Raw genomic sequence first — 16,663 nt, 5'->3', positions numbered from 1 at the left:
AAAAACCCCAGGGCCGACCCCCTTAACAGTCGCTTTGTAGACGGGTGTAATACTACAGAGAGTAATGAGAGGTTGAAAGAGCTGCCTCCTGCCTGAGGCTAAGAGGAGCTCCAGTTCTGTAATCAGGCCTTTGCTCCGTCTCTCCATGGCATTCAGTGGCATGCTGCGAGCATTCACCGGGCACAGGGCCTGGCTCGGGGAACCAGTCGTCGGTAAAGGGACTCTAACCATTTAACTGGTGTGTTTGGCTGGTCTGCACACACTCAGCGACCAACTCATCGCCCCGCCCTCAGTATTTCCAGCACCACCACCACCACTGTGGTTATACATTCTCCTTTCCATCTGCCATCTTCTCAGCTTCTGTGGCGCTGAACAGATGGCCCAGGCAGCCAGCTATGTTTTATTGACACTTATTTGTTTTACTCCACAGATGCGGTCAAAGTAGTTTAACTTTAAAGCTTTCAGGTTGAAATCTCCCCATATGCTCTCCTACTGAGCTGTTTCAGAGTCATCAGCAGAAATGTTTTTTATTCTGTTATAGTATAGTCAGTCGCTCGTGTTGCTATAATTCTTTTCATGTGAAATGTAATATAATGTGATGTGTAACCTGTTGACAGTATACCTGGTTCTTCTCTCACCCCAGGGATCCTCAAGTTCCATGAGGTGTACTTGGGAGAGGGCGTGACGGAGGGCGGGCCTGACCTCCAGGAGGGTGGGGGAGGGGGTGTGGCCAGTGGGTCATCTTTGGAGCAGCATATTTCCAGTGCTCGGGAGGCCCTCGGAGTGGAGTCCTACTACAGCAGGTAACAACCACGCACACCGGAGCCCAGAACATATTTCCATAGAATGGACACTATTCTGTATGCCGTCTCCAGTGTATGATGGGATGACAAGACCCCATTACCTGTCTGAACCACTGTTCTCTGCTCCCTCTGGGAACCGGTGAGGCAGACGAATGTCACTCTGAATGCCAACGGCACTCATTTAACAGAAACTATGAGGACTGGGAGGAGAGGAGGAGGGCAGGGATACGGAGATAGGAGGAGACTTCCACTGTCAGTTATGCAGCCTATACAGAATATGACTGGAAAAGTAATGAGGAATAAATTATCCGAGCTATCAAACGGTAGGTTTAGTTCAAGGGGCTTCACAGTAGTTGGGAAAGACACCGAACTTCCATGCAGATGTTCCTTATTATTATTAACATACATGTTTCTTAAATTAGGATTCAGCCTTTAGTGGGCAGCCGGTGCCCCCACTGCCAGCCTCCACCCCCACCACCTCACCAGCCGGCTGTGCCCTCCTGCCCGATTACCCAGTCATTTACCGCTCCAATGGGAGGCAGCATACACGCCAGTAGGACTGACTGGCCACAATATGGCACCACTTACTGCCCCATTCAGTGGGAGGGTCAGGAGGAGAGGGATGGAGTTCTTGTGTCTCCTCAGTCATTGTCAATAAAACCAGTCAACCACAGAGTGTGTCTGCCTCCCCATACCTTCTGAAGTACTCTGAACAGGGCTGTGTACCTTCTGATGTACTCTGAACAGGGCAGTATGTACCTTCTGATGTACTCTGAACAGGGCAGTATGTACCATCTGAAGTACTCTGAACAGGGCAGTATGTACCTTCTGATGTACTCTGAACAGGGCAGTATGTACATTCTGATGTACTCTGAACAGGGCAGTATGTACCATCTGAAGTACTCTGAACAGGGCAGTATGTACCATCTGAAGTACTCTGAACAGGGCAGTATGTACCATCTGAAGTACTCTGAACAGGGCAGTATGTACCATCTGAAGTACTCTGAACAGGGCAGTATGTACCATCTGTGGTACTCTGAACAGGGCAGTTTTTTTGCAGCTGGCTGTATTACAGGAATGTGGACAGAGAGGGACCTCATTGAAATGGATGTCAGATAGAGGCTTTAGCCATATGGATTAGAAGAGAGAGTATATAGATGAGAACAGCAGTTCCCATGGTTTAATGTGGTTATCGTTGAGAGCAATAAGCTGACCAAGGAAGATGGAAGGAGTTTGGTTGAAACGGGGGGGGGGTTGATAGAGGAATGATACACAGAGATTTTGTAGAGGAATGCTCGATTGACAGATGTAAAATGGGTGTAGATACAGGGATGATAGAGGAGTGTAAGTAGAGCGATCATAGACTGAGGGGTGTAGATGACGGTTGGAGGGATGATGGCTAGTGGTGTGAAGGATGAAGGAACAAAGCATACTCCCTGATGGCTGGATTAGCATTAGCAGAATACGAGAACGAGGATTTAAGCTTGCTTCCTGTGGGAGCCCTTCCTGATCAGTGCCTGGGAAACTGTCCTTGATGGGTGTGTGTTCGGGCAGGAGTGTGTGTTATGTTCAGTTTCTCTGTCTAACTGTCCAACCCGCTCCTCATTTCCCGCCCAGGGGTTGTTCCAGCAGTGAGACCGAGAGTGAAGCTGGGGACCTTTTGGACCAGCAGTTTGAAGAGCTCAACAACAAACTCAACTCTGTGACTGACCCCACGGGTTTCCTCCGCATGGTGTCCAGAAACAACCTTTTCAACAGGTGAGATAGCCACTGTGAGAGAGACAACCACCTTGAGACAACCACCTTGAGACAGTCACCTTGAGACAGTCACCTTGAGACAGTCACCTTGAGACAGTCACCTTGAGACAGTCACTTTGAGACAGTCACCTTGAGACAGTCACCTTGAGACAGTCACTTTGAGACAGTCACCTTGAGACAGTCACCTTGAGACAGTCACCTTGAGACAACCACTTTGAGACAGTCACCTTGAGACAGTCACCTTGAGACAGTCACCTTGAGACAACCACTTTGAGACAGTCACCTTGAGACAGTCACCTTGAGACAGTCACCTTGAGACAGTCACCTTGAGACAGTCACCTTGAGACAACCACCTTGAGACAGTCACCTGTCTTAAGGTGACTGCTCAGGGGCATTGCTTTATCCTGCTTGGTGTGTGTGTGTCTGTGTGGGGGGTGGGGGCTTTAGGGTTATTATAGGCTTTAGCTTTATGTGAGGAGTCTTTTCTCCTTTGTTTAGCCAGCACAGAGGCAGGTGACTAATTCTGAGCAGGGCACAGCTAGAATAACTCCTATCACCTTCCTTTCGTTCGTAGGGAGCTAAGTAAAAAGTAAACTTTGTAGAATAATAATGAAGCTGAAATGAAACTATGGAATAAAAATAGTAACCAAAACAGTTTTAAACAAATAAAATACACTTTAATAAATAGCCACCCTTTGCCTTGGTGATGACAGCTTTGCGCACTCTTGGCAATGTCTCAATAATGTGGTAGTCACCTGGAATGCTTTTCCAACAGTCTTGAAGAAGTTCCCACATATACAAAGCACTTGTTGGCTGCTTTCCATTCATTCCGTGGCCAAACTAATCCCAAGGCATGTCAATTGAGTTGATGTCAGGTGATTGTGGAGGCCAGGTCATCTGATGCAGCACCATCATTCTCTATGGTCAGATAGTGCTTACATAGCCTGGAGGTGTCATCATCATCATCTTCCGCTTATCCGGGGCCGGGTCGCGGGGGCAGCAGTCTAAGCAGGGATGCCCAGACTTCCCTCTCCCCAGACACTTCCTCCAGCTCTTCCGGGGGGACACCGAGGCGTTCCCCGGCCAGCCGGGAGACATAGTCCCTCCAGCGTGTCCTATAGGTCTTCACCGGGGTCTCCTCCCGGTGGGACGGGACCGGAAAACACCTTCCCAGGAAGGCGTTCCGGAGGCATCCGAAACAGATGCCCAAGCCACCTCAGCTGACCCCTTTCGATGTGGCCTGGAGGTGTGTCTTTGAAAAACAAATGATAGTACCACTAAACGCAAACCAGATGGGATGGCGTATCGCTGCAGAAGCTGCTTTGGTAGCCATGCTGCTTGAGTGAGCCTTCTAAATAAATCACTCAGTGTCACCAGCAAAGCACCATCACACCTCCTCCTCCAGGCTTCACGGTTGGAACTTGGAACCACACATGCAGAGATCATCCGTTTCCCCACATGGCAGTTGGAACCAAAAATCTCAAATTTTAGCAATTCTATCTTAACATTTCTGAGGCTGGTAACTCTTATGAACTTATCCTTGGCAGCAGAGGTAACTCTGGGTCTTCCTTTTCTGCAGTGGTCTTTATGAGAGTCAGTTTTTATAGCGCTTGATGGTTTTTGCGACTGCACTTGATTGACATTTTCAGGACTGACTAACATTCGTCTCATACTTATGATGGGATGTCACTTCTCTTTGCTTAATTGAGCTGCTCGTGTCATAATATGAACCACTACAGTACAGACATGATGATGCTCCTCTGTAGACCACTTCTGTAGACCAACCCTACCCACACAACTGATTAGCTCAAACGCATAGAAGGAAAGAAATTCCACAAATGAACTTCTAACAAGGCACACCTGTTAATTGAAATGCGTTCCAGATGACTACCCCATGAAGCTGGTTGAGATAATACAAAGACTTTGCAAAGCTGACATCAAGGCAAAAGATGGCTACTTTGAATAATAAATGTTGTCTGTTCTGTTTAACACTTTGTTGGGTATTATATGATTGTGTGTGTTATTTTGTAGTTTTGATATAGTCTTCACTATTATTCTACAATGTGGAAAACAGTAAAAATAAAGAAATACCTTTGAATAAGTAGGTCTGTCCAAACTCTTCACTGGCACTGTATGTGCTCAGAAACTCTTTGTGAGTCTATCGGTTTTAAAGCACAGGTCTGCCTCTTTGCGTTTGTGTGTGTGAGTAAGAGAGATGTTATGATGATGATGACTCTTGACAGAGTGTGTTTGTGTTGATGGTTGAGTTCATTTGCATTATTATCACTTTGTCTTTCAGTTCATGTGTTTGCACTACTGATTGGTGATGTGTGCCTGTGTGTTTAAGTGTGTGTGTTTAAATGTGTGTGTGTGTGGGGGGGGGGGGGGGTAAGTGTGTGTGTGTGTGTGTGCGTCGGGGTCTTTTTCTGCCCTCATTTCCAGTTGAGCTCCTCTTTGATGAGAGGGTAATTCCAACTGTAATTGAGTCTTCGATGCTCATTAAACCTCTTTAATGGGCTGCCGGTAATAATCCTCTCATTCTTTTGGGCCCCCAAAAATCATTTGAATCATAAAGCCCCTTGTGCTTAAGAGCCACTCGTCAATCTCACTAAAGCAGAGGAAAGGCTCATTGTCATTTCAAAGCCATACTCTATAAACCATCTTTGAGTTTTGATATTAAGATAAAATATGTGGCTTTCAAGAAATAAATGCATTCTTCTCTCATTTTGCTTTTTGCCGAGTTGTGGGAGAAAGTTACATTACATTCTCTTAATTACTTTTATTCAGAGAATAGATTTACCAGAAAAAGAAAAAGCATTAAGATTCTGATAATTCTATAATGTAATTAAGAAGGTAAAAGATAGAATAGGAAGGGATGATATAATGTCAAGTTGTCTTCATGTCTGTCTGACATCTTGGATTTCAGCTATTTCTAGAGATAGGTACTTTAGTATATATGTTAAGGAGCTACCCTAATTTGATAGATTGAAAGTCACTTCACCTGCAATCTTGAAAACCCGGAACAAAAATGTTTAAGTAAATTGGTCAGATGCTCTATTAGGTTCTGTGGCAGGCGTTCTAAATAAAGACACTAAAACGAGGAGCGGTGAACCAATGGTTCTAAACCTTTTTACCTCCAAGGCCCCCCTGGGTCTAAGATAATATTTCAGGACTAACTATTTGTTCCTTGTTCTCTTTTTGCTAAAAGTATTACAAAGTGCATTTTTTCATTGAGCTTATTAAAATGAAATTGCTAGTTGCCAGTGCCTTCAGCCTTTTCTTTACAAAAACAACAACAAATTGGCTTCTTTAAAAATATATATATATATATTAATAAAGACAGACTGTCAGACTATAATTAAATAATGTGAGATTTTCTGATTGCTTCTGGAAATCTGCTGAATGCATGGAGAGCTCTTTGACAAGGTTACACATTGTCATCCCCCAGGGTTTGGTTTTCAGGGCTGTCTAGACCTTCAACTCATCTGTTCTTTTATCCAAAAGCAAGAATTTAATCTTGTAATTTTTTTTTATAGACAACTCTGGTCAGAGAAATTACATTTTCAGATGTGACTTCTGAGGCAGCAGCTAAAATTCTTTCTGGCAGACGTTCCTAGTTTGACACATTTCAGAGCAGGAAATTATTGAATTAGTTATTTTTTATATTACTGGATTTTGTTTTATATACAGTGCCTTGCAAAGGTATTCCAAACCCTGACCTATTCACTCGTGTTACATTTAAATGTAGTCTTTTTTGCTATTTTATTTTAAATATTAGACCCCTCTGTCGAGGACCACTGGGGTGTAGTGCCTCCACCATACATGTTCTGTAAGGTATGGGCCAAATAAGCCCATAAAATTCAAAAGCGACCCTTTGTAATAAGGGTCCTCCTCATCAGCTGTTTTAGCTAGGGGACCAGTCTGGATAGCTATTGGCTTATTTAGTGGAGTCAAATTAGATGACGGACATCCCTGACATCCCTAAACCTACTGAAACGTTGTTAGCTATCATGTTCCCACTATCTCTTCCTGACTGTCCCTATCGTAGACAGGCATTCCATTTAACTTTGCATGAACAAGCCACTTAGCATATCCTTCACTTCTCCACCTTCAGTCTTGTCGTCATGTCTTTCTTTTGGTCAACCCTTCTCTTTTCATCCCTTTGAACCTTTTCTTAACATCACCCTTGGTTCTACTCAAATGTCTACTTCCAGGCTAATAAACGTCTTTTGGCTTGCCCTGTGAGGCTTGTGCCAAGGTCTGGGAGAGGGAGACTGGAAAGAGCTGGAGGAGAGCCAGGGCTTACCAAGAGGAGAGTACGGAGGGAGGTGGGACTGGGTTGGGGGTTCAGAGGGGAGACTGCCTGTTACAGCAGATGGATAGCAGTAGCTGTGTAGCCCTTGGATCCTGGGCCTGGCTGCCTGTAAACAAAGAGAAAGACTTATCGGACCGCGGAGGGCATTAACGTAGTTCTCAGTATCCCACACAGCTCTTCCCAAACAGGAATCCCCCCCGCTCCCAACCTGCCATGCTACATTCCCACTCCCCAGGAATAGCGCAGTCTTACCTCACGCAGTGTCACGCAGACAATGTGCTTCAGCATCAAAGCTCATATGTACATATTCAACAGCAAGCAGAACAAAATGAGTGTTTTCATGTTGGGTGGGGTGTCAAAGTCTCCCAGTACAACAGGAGGGGTTGTTTGTAAAGGTTCTTGTCATGAGAGTGTCTGCTGAATTCAAACAATGTGAATGTAACCGGGTCCGTCGTTTGGGAGAGGGGCACGAGAGAGGGGAAAGGGAAGGATCACTTTCTGTCCTTCCAATCAGTGGCTCTGCTGCTACGCCCTGCTCTGCAGTTCTACAGTCCAACATTGCCATCTAGTGGACAATTCTAATATCCCCAATGTACAATGAGATCTGTCTTATGGGACATATCCCCAATGAAACCTGCCTCGTAAGAGAAGATACCCTGTTAGAGTGGTTGAACTGGACCTCAGGTGGATCTCAACTCAAGGTCTAAGAGAGCAGAAAGAGCAAAAGCCGCTTGTCATTAGGAGTCAGTGTTCACACAGCAGGAACACACGTTTGATCCATTAACACAGCGCCCACAGGAACTGCTGCTATGGTTGACTCTCACCAGGGGGCTGGCATCTCATCCGTTTCCCTCCTTCTCGTGGTGTGTGTGTGTGTGTGTGTGTGTGCGTGTGCCATTGTGAGTCGCTGTAATGACCACCTCGGCAGCCACACTGTCCGGAGTGCCGTCTGTCAATGGAGCCCTTTTGTGTCCCTGTGTTTTACAGGAGCTGCCAGAGTATGACCAGCCTGTTCAGTAACACCATGTCCCCCGCTAAAGACGGCTGCTCCTCCCTGCCTCACCGACCCAGCAGTCTCAGCAAACCTCCTCTACGTGCCCTCTACGACCTGCTCATCGCTCCCATGGAAGGGGTGAGCTTATGTCCCCAAGGGCTGTGTGTTTGTTGTTGGTGTTCGCCGTTCATATAAGACCTAGACGATTAGCTAGACCAGGGGTTACCAACATTTTTGGGCCGATGACCCCATTTCTCGCGACCCCAACCATGTGAAGAAAGATTATACCATCATTATTGTCAATTGGAAAACATTCTACCCTGACCCCATGTTCATATCAGGTGACCCCACATGGGGCCGCAACCCTTAGTTTGAGAATCTCTGAGCTAGAGATAACCTCTTGGTTGACCTGATTGCTAGTGAGGTGAGGTATGCAGTACCGCCGTAAATGTACATTTACAAAAATTCTCATGTCAGAGGAGGCTCATTTGTTGTCTTATATTTTTATTATGGGGAGGCTTGAAAGAGGTGTTGAGTATGGAAGCGTGTTGCCGTTCTGAACCAAAGAGAGAGAGAGAGGGGGACAGAGGGTGAGAGCGATAGAGAGAGAGATGGTGCAAAGGACGGTGTGATGATAATACAGTAATTACAGTGTTGACGTCACTCATCCCTCCCTGTCTTTGGGTGTCCAGGGGCTGATGCACTCCAGTGGACCTGTGGGAAGACACCGGCAGCTTGTCTTGGTGTTGGAGGGCGAGTTGTACCTCATCCCCTTTGCCCTGCTGAAGGGCAGCTCTTCTAATGAGTACCTGTATGAACGTTTCAGCCTCATCGCAGTGCCTTCCATCCGGGGGCTGGGGACCAGCTCTAAGGTCAGCATCAAATTACTGAATGCTTTTAGCAGAATTACATTACATTTCCATTTTCAGTGAAATTGTATTTGCTGGAGCTTGGAAAACATAAAAATGGAACTCTGCAAAGATTCCAACATTATGGCTGTTTTCCTAATTAAGTTAAATTCTTACAGTAGAGGTTACAGTCCTGACCCAAGTTATTACCACTGCCAGCTCATGTTATATCAATCTTATCATCGGCGACTGAATATGCCCACAGAGTCATCCTCGGCGGGCCGGGCCGGCTTCCTGTGGGGGCGTGTCCATGGCAGCGGTGGTAGGGAACCCACGCCTGCCGTCGTCTGTGATGGACCGCTGGCTCTGGGGGCCCATGCCCTCGGCTGAGGAGGAGGCCCTGATGGTGGCTGAGCTGCTGGGTTGCCAGCCCCTTGCCGGGTCCATGGCCACCAAGGAGAGGGTGATGAGTGCCCTCACCCAAGCAGAGTGCGCCCACTTTGCCACCCACATCTCCTGGAAGCTGGCCGCCCTGGTGCTCACGCCCAACCCGGAGAGCGTAGCGGGCGGGGCAGGGGTGGGCACGGGGGGTAGGGGGGCAGGGGGAGGGAGGAGAGGCAGCGGAGGCCGGGGCAGGAAGGGCTCGTTTGGGAGCAGTAGCTACACCATCCCAGAGGGCCTGAACCTGCAGGACGAGGGGAGCGACGTGGAGAGTATCTGTGACAGCCCTCCCCTGCAGGAGTTCCTCCTCAGCGCTGCGGACATACTGGACCTGAGGCTGCCCATCAAACTGGTGGTGCTGGGGTGAGTGGGTCACGACCGAGGTGGGACTGGAGAGGAGGAACCTGATCTCACGGGCAAATGACCCCTGTCTGGTACCTGCTGATATTCGTGGTGTTGTAGTTGTATAGTTAAACTGATGTAGATACGCTGTGGTATTTGTTTAGTGAGGATGTGGCCCCGTTGAAGATAACAGTGAGCCTGTACTGATGTTGATAGCCTTACGTGGGTTCTGTGTGCCTGTCTGGTGTCTACAGTTCATACCAGGAGTCCAGTAGTAAGGTGACGGCGGACGGGGTGGTTGGTCTGACCAGGGCCTTCCTGGCTGCTGGCGCTCAGTGTGTCCTGGTGTCTCTGTGGCCTGTTCCCGTCTCAGCCTCCAAAGTGTTCGTCCACGCCTTCTATACTGCCCTGCTCAATGGGACCAAGGCCAGTGCTGCCCTGGCAGACGCCATGAAGACGGTCCAGAGCAGCAAGCAGTACTCCCACCCCTCCAACTGGGCAGGTTAGTGACCGTCCAACCTTCGGCATGTCTCTGTTCACCAAACTGGACTCTGAGGTGTCTGAACCTCTCTCCCTCTATTTTTTGTTGATCTTGTGGGTGTGGCTATCCAGGCTACATGCTGATCGGCAATGATGTGAAACTGAACAGCCCCTCGTCCCTGATTGGCCAGGCTCTGGCTGAGATCCTACAGTATCCAGAGAGAGCACGAGATGCCCTGCGAGTCTTACTGCACCTGGTGAGGGTCGAACACACACACACACATACACACACACATACACACACACACACACACAAACCCGCCCTAACACCGCCCTAAACCCCCCCCCCGTCCCCATCAGGTGGAGAAGTCCCTCCAGAGGATCCAGAACGGCCAGCGTAACTCCATGTACACGTCCCAGCAGAGTGTTGAGAACAAGGTGGGCGGCGTCCCTGGCTGGCACGCCCTTCTGACCGCCGTGGGCTTCCGCCTGGATTCTGCTGGCATCGGCATCCCAGCCGCCGTCTTCTTCCCCACCTCAGACCCCGGGGACCGGCTGCAGCAGTGTAGCACCACCCTGCAGTCAATACTGGGTAGGCGGAGGGCCGCGGCTGGCCCACACGGGACTGGGGATAGTACACAGAGAAGCCAGCCTACGTCTCTACTCAGGCCAGCGTTTTACTATAGCCTAGTTACTATAGCCTACTGGTGCTCAGACAGCTTTGTGTGCTTAGTTTCTTTCTACGTCGACACAGATAGCGTAACCTGCTGGCCAGTACGCTGTGTTCGATCCAGTCGGTGTTAACGTTTTGATTGTGCGTTCCAGGTCTGCCGCCACCAGCTCTCCAAGCCCTGTGTAAACTCATCACCGCCTCGGAGGCCGGAGAGCAGCTCATCAACCGGGTAGGCCCCAGCACTAAGCCTGCGGTACCGCTCCACACCGGACCCGGGTCACCCGAGTTCTTTAGGACACTGGACTCCAGTGGGTTGGACATTGTGTGTCATGTAGGAAGCAGAAACCCTGCCCATCACCTGAACCGGGGCGACTTACAGAACCGTTCGGATGACAGATGAAGGCAGAACATCCTCATTATATGTTCAGCTAACCCGGTTACATGGCTTAGTTAGACCGTGACACACGGCTGCCTGCAAATCGGCCTATTTAATCCGCATTGGAAATTCCCCAGTCCAGCAGCCCAGTAAGATCTCCAGCACCACCTCAGCTCTGATGGTGCTTCTCTCCCTGTCCCTCCCATTAGAGGTCCACATGTAGCATGGGATCTAAACATGGTGGCCAGGAAGGGATTTGGGCTTTGTTTCCTCATTAGTGACCATAACATCGAGAACGCTCAGAGGATGTACAGTACAGTATGATACTTAAGGTATTAGACTCTGAGTGTCAAGGGTCAATGTGTTTGTGTAATGTGTATTGAGACTCACTACCAAACTGTTCTTTTCCCTTTGTGTCCCAATTGGACCTGGTCTCCTCTTCTCTGTCTGAATGGCCTGTGCTGTATGCATGCAACTAAAAGCCTCTTCTCTCTCTTCTGCCCTTGTCTTTAACCTGCGGTCTGAAGGCTGTTAAAAATATGGTGGGAATGGTAAGTGTCACATCCACCCCTCTCAATTTCACTGCTTTAAAACACCCGTAGCTATTTCACTGCTGCATGTGAAGCAAGTTGAAGCATGTTCTGTTCCTGTACTATAGGCCGTCTCCCACTGTTCCTGACAACAGGGCACAACCTCTAGAAGGCCCCGTTTAACGTGTGCAGCTGGGCTCCACAGTATAATGAGTGTTTTGGGGTTTATAACCCTGGTTCGCGACCCTTTTCTTTAAGAGAGATGGATGGAAATTCAATGGAACAATATAAATCTTGGACAGGGAACAGTGAGGGGAAAGGTCTTAAACTAGCTGCGTTACATCACATCAGTTTGACAAAGATGTCTCTGTTCCAGACTGAATAATCCCAGAACGGTAAGGTCGAGTGTGGCCTGAGGGCCACGTGTTCAACTCCCACAGAGCTGGTTCACTCCTAATCTGAAGCACTCTGTGCCTGATCCATTGAGCCCTGCTCCACAGTGAAAGGCAATGAAACCCTGCTGGCTAAAGAGCCAATCCTTTGGGAACAACTAAGTCTGCCAGAAATGACCTCTCTCTGACAAACGGAGTGTGGTGGATGTAGTTTAAGGATGGTGGTGTATGGAGGAAAGGTTTTGGCCAGTGTCAGTGTCACTCGTCCGTGATGCTCGTCCATGAGGCTCACCCAGCAACCAATCTGTCTTATGGGACATAGAACCTTTGTGTTCATTTTTAAGCCCTGGCTTTGTCTGCTAAATGACTCAAATGTAAATGTATATTCAAATGTCAGTATTAAGGCGCCAACATTCAAGAATGTAAACATAGTTCTTCATTTATTATATAATTGTGCTTTCCTTGTAATTTCACAAATAGTCTGTATGGCTACAATAGACAGAAAGATGCATAAACAAATAGAGAATTATTGCAGGTTTGAGACAATCAAAAAAGATTTGACTTGATCACAACACTCAAGTATTTGTTACATTTTACTGCTTAAAAGACATCATCTATAGCTATTTGCTCCATCTACAAGTTGAGATAGAAGTTTAAACCGTCCACCGCTACTGCTGTCTGACCTCCTGGGTGTCCCTTGTTCTTCCCTTCCCTCCCCAGCTCCACCAGGTGCTGGTCCAGCTGCAGACAGGGGAGAAGGAGCACGACTTCTCCCTACAGCCCATCCAGGTGTCCATCAGTGTGCAGCTCTGGAGGCTGCCAGGATGCCATGAATTCCTGGCTGCTTTAGGTCAGACATTTACTGGGTATTAAGCCAAGCAACATCCAAATGAATATGCTGTCCTCCGCTATGGATATGAAGTGACACATGACAGGTGGCCTGTATATGTGTTAAGCCGGTAGAACATCCCTGTGTGTGTGTGTGTGTGTGTGTGTGTGTGTGTGTGTGTACAGGGTTTGACCTGTGTGAGGTGGGCCAAGAGGAGGTGGTACTGAAGACGGGCAAGCAAGCCAACCGCCGCACCATGCACTTTGCCCTCCAGTCCCTGCTGGCACTGTTCGGTGGGTGTTGTAGTTCTACAAACACAGTGATGAAGGGTCATTGGTGTGAATGACGCACTTACAATGACGTGTCCCTCTTCCCCTCTTCATCCCAGACTCCACAGAGCTGCCAAAACGTCTCAGCCTGGACAGCTCGTCCTCCCTGGAGTCCCTGGCCTCGGCCCAGTCTGTCTCCAACCCACTGCTGCTGGGCTACCCTAACCTGCCTTTCTCCCCACCATGCCTGGACAACCTGGCCTCCGACGCCATCTCCGTCTACAGCCTGAGCTCCGTGGCCTCCACCATGAGCTTTGCATCCAAATCCGAGTGCGACTTCCTGGGCCATCGACAGCGCGCCGGGGCCACGGCACACTTCTCCGCCCACAAACACCCGCAGGTCCCCCGCAGTCGCTCCTCTCCACACGGGGCGGGCGCAGCAGCGGGAGGGGGCCGCGGGGATGATGAGGAGTACGAAGGCTTCTCCATCATCAGCAGTGAGCCGCTGGGGAGCCACTGTGACTCCCTGCCTCTACCTCCAGGCCACGGGCAGCGCCACCTTCAACGCGGGAGCAGAGGGGTCGCCGGGGGACCTGGCTCGGGGGCTGGGCGGGGTTACCAGGTGTCTGTGTCGTCACGAGGAAGTGTCAGCACCCCCACGTCCCCTGTCAAAACAAGCCTGGTCCCAGACCCCAACTCCCCCTTCCAGAAGGTACCGGGCAAGGTGAGCAGCTCCGACACTGGCGAGTCGGACCAGTCCAGCACTGAGACAGACAGCACCGTCAAGTCCCAGGAGGAGAAGGCCGTCCCGCTGGACCCCCAGGAGCTGGCCCAGAAGATCCTGGAGGAAACCCAGAGCCACCTGCGGGCTGTGGGGACCCTACAGCGGGCCGGAGCAGAGGGGGCCGTAGCCGGGTCCGCCTCAGCCCGGAGCTCCGCCTTCCGTTCGGCGGAGACCAGCGCCTTCAGCCGTCCCAGCAGCAGCGCCGGTGCACAGTCCTCCCCGCGGCCCAAGCCTCCATCCCGCTCCTCCTCGCAGCAGAAGATCAGCTCCGGTTACAACAGCCCCGCGGCCTCGGAGACCTCCCTGAAGGACGGCAGTCAACCCTCTCCCACCCTGGACAGCCACGCCCAGTTGAAGCTGAAATACCCCAGCTCCCCCTACAGTGGTCACATCTCCCGCTCCCCGACTAATGTGTCCCCCAGCTCCGGCCACCAATCCCCAGCTGGCAGCTCCCCCTCCCCAGCTCTCTCCTACTCCTCCACGGGCTCCGCCTGTTCCAGCCCGGCCGACGCCCCTGACCTGGACCGCCTCAGGAGGGGTGTCATCGATGAGAAGGTTGTGGCCATCCACAACCTGAAGACCTTCTGGACCAACGCAGCGGCCCAGCAGCAGCTGCGTCCAGTACGGGCTCTCCGCGGTGCCCCTGGACCCCTGGTCTCTGCCAAGAGGGATGTGCTGAGCCTTCTGAACCTCTCTCCACGACACTGCTCCCCCAGTGACGCCCAAGACAGCCTGGAGCTGCGGGAGCTGGGGCTGCAGTCGCTGGACAGGGGCAGCAAGAACTCCTCCAACGGACACAACCCCAGAAAGGTGGCCCCCTCGCCTACCATTTCCACTAGCAGCAGTCCTGGTGCTCGCTCTATCAGACTACCGGCCGGCAATGGATACAAGTTCCTCTCCCCTGGCAGGTTTTTCCCCTCCTCCAAATGCTGAGACACTTTAAATAGTCCTATTTCCTGTATTTTGCCTACCACTTGCTATCTTGTGTACCTTGGGAGTTGGGCACTTTCTGGAGGGTCACTATTGGCCCACCGAACTTGATTGACAATGAAAAGGATTTGATTAGCCAATGAGAGTGATCCCTCAGAGGCTCATGAATGCTTAGAGAGTGTCTTGTCGTTGTGCCCATAACACTGTAAATGGCAATGAGAAAGACTCAAAGACCCGCTACTGTGTTTGTGTGTATGTGTGTGTCAGGTAGAGTGTGTGTGTCAGATAGAGTATGTGTGTGTCAGGTAGACTTCAATGCCAATCGGTATTTCTTCCCAAAACATTGCTAATTGAGTGGGCCAATATGAAACCGCTTCAACTGGTCTCCTCCATTCTATTTTGGTTTCAATCTAATGATTATTGTTTGTTATTGTTATTATTATTAATATTATAATTATTGTTTTGTAAATTAAATCCAGTGTTTCACAATCAGTATTAAGCGTTTTTATATTATTAAAAAAGTGAACAAAACTGTACCATGTAAAGATGGATAAAGTTAAAAAAAGATATTTTTTATTAAAATGGAAACAGGCATTTTGCCTGATTTCTTTGTGAATTGAGTGTCTGCTCCGAAGCATGGATTCTCTTGCTATTCAATGTTAAGTACCATGTATGACTTTTTAGCCCATACTTTTTTTAAATTAAACATGGAAATGTCATGACAACCATCTCTGTCATTTATCAGTATAACTGTTTCAATAAAAATCATGTTTGCTTTCTTGTATGTTTGCCTTATGTTATTGCGTTGAAGATGTAAAATGCATATGAAAACACTCTATTAAGGAATTGATGAGGGACTACAATACAACGGTCATTCTGCCCTGCCCCATAAGTAATTAATTGCAACATTCCAAGGTTGAATTTGGCATTCCTGAAGGTTCAGTGCTCAGACCTCTTTTGTTTTCACTGTACATGCCACCCCTTTGTAATTTCATCCATACAAGAACAGCATGTATTTTCATTGCTATGCTCATTAAGACAAGTTGTACTCAATGTTTAAGCCAGATAATCCTACAAAGTCAGCCTGCCTTACATTGCATTGCAGATGTTAAACATAGGATAACAACGAACTTCCTGGTTTTAAAATCTAAAAAGACAGAAATTACACTACTTGGGCAAAAAAAACATTTACAAACAATTATCAGACCTGACTCTCAACACTGATGGTTGTCCAATCACATCAAACTTTGTGGTTAAAACCTTGAAATATTAAACCTAGTCATGGACTAATTAAATCAACCTCTATGTAGGTTGTCCACTGAGCTTTATTTTTGGTCAAGGACTAAGCTTAAAATGTGTCCCCGGCACAAAATCCATACTTTTATTTTAGGGATCTTTCCACAGTTAGACTTTTTCTCTCTTAGCCAGATGCAGACAATTGGTCCTTGCATTTGTTTGATCTCAATTAGGCTTCTGCTTTCCTCTCCAGCTGCTGTCCATAAGTTGGACAGAATACTGCAGCTCCAATTTTAACCAACACCTGAAGAAGATATGAACGTGCAACTTTACATTGGCTGCCTGTGAAGATTGTCCCATATAGCTCACTTGGTAAAGTCATGCTGCTTGTAATGCTAAGGCAGTGGGTTCAGTTTCGACTGGGGGACAGTATGAAAATGCACATGGGCTGCTTTGGTTAAGAGTGTATCAATGTAAATCTTGCTCTTAACCTTTAGGGAACTACATGGAAATGGCTCTTCTTATCTCCCACACATGATCATTCCATACAATCCAGAAAAGAGGTTCCACTCCAATGCATCTGTCAAGCTATTTTGTTTGCAGATGACACCACTCAGGTCAGTCTCATCACTAACAGAAATATGTCCATTTACCAAGGAAAGG

The 16,663-nt window shown here is 48.5% G+C and overlaps 1 protein-coding gene across 1 annotated transcript in view; it reads left to right on the top strand.

The window, feature by feature from the left end:
* Positions 1-15,548, top strand: part of LOC105014265 (tetratricopeptide repeat protein 28) — a 237,848-nt gene extending 222,300 nt beyond the window's left edge. The window contains exons 13-26 of the mRNA XM_029124631.2: positions 644-803; positions 2,421-2,561; positions 7,864-8,008; positions 8,563-8,742; positions 8,984-9,295; positions 9,359-9,522; positions 9,756-10,003; positions 10,114-10,238; positions 10,342-10,573; positions 10,807-10,883; positions 11,558-11,581; positions 12,673-12,802; positions 12,967-13,074; positions 13,170-15,548. Coding sequence (XP_028980464.2) covers positions 644-803; positions 2,421-2,561; positions 7,864-8,008; positions 8,563-8,742; positions 8,984-9,295; positions 9,359-9,522; positions 9,756-10,003; positions 10,114-10,238; positions 10,342-10,573; positions 10,807-10,883; positions 11,558-11,581; positions 12,673-12,802; positions 12,967-13,074; positions 13,170-14,767 — 3,644 coding nt within the window. The 3' untranslated portion in view covers positions 14,768-15,548. The remainder of the gene's footprint in view (positions 1-643; positions 804-2,420; positions 2,562-7,863; positions 8,009-8,562; positions 8,743-8,983; positions 9,296-9,358; positions 9,523-9,755; positions 10,004-10,113; positions 10,239-10,341; positions 10,574-10,806; positions 10,884-11,557; positions 11,582-12,672; positions 12,803-12,966; positions 13,075-13,169) is intronic.
* The last annotated feature ends 1,115 nt before the right edge of the window (positions 15,549-16,663 follow it).

The sequence above is a fragment of the Esox lucius genome, chromosome 13 (genome assembly GCF_011004845.1).
Source record: "Esox lucius isolate fEsoLuc1 chromosome 13, fEsoLuc1.pri, whole genome shotgun sequence".
In the NCBI taxonomy this organism is placed as follows: domain Eukaryota; kingdom Metazoa; phylum Chordata; class Actinopteri; order Esociformes; family Esocidae; genus Esox; species Esox lucius.
This window is presented reverse-complemented; position numbering and strand designations above follow the sequence as displayed.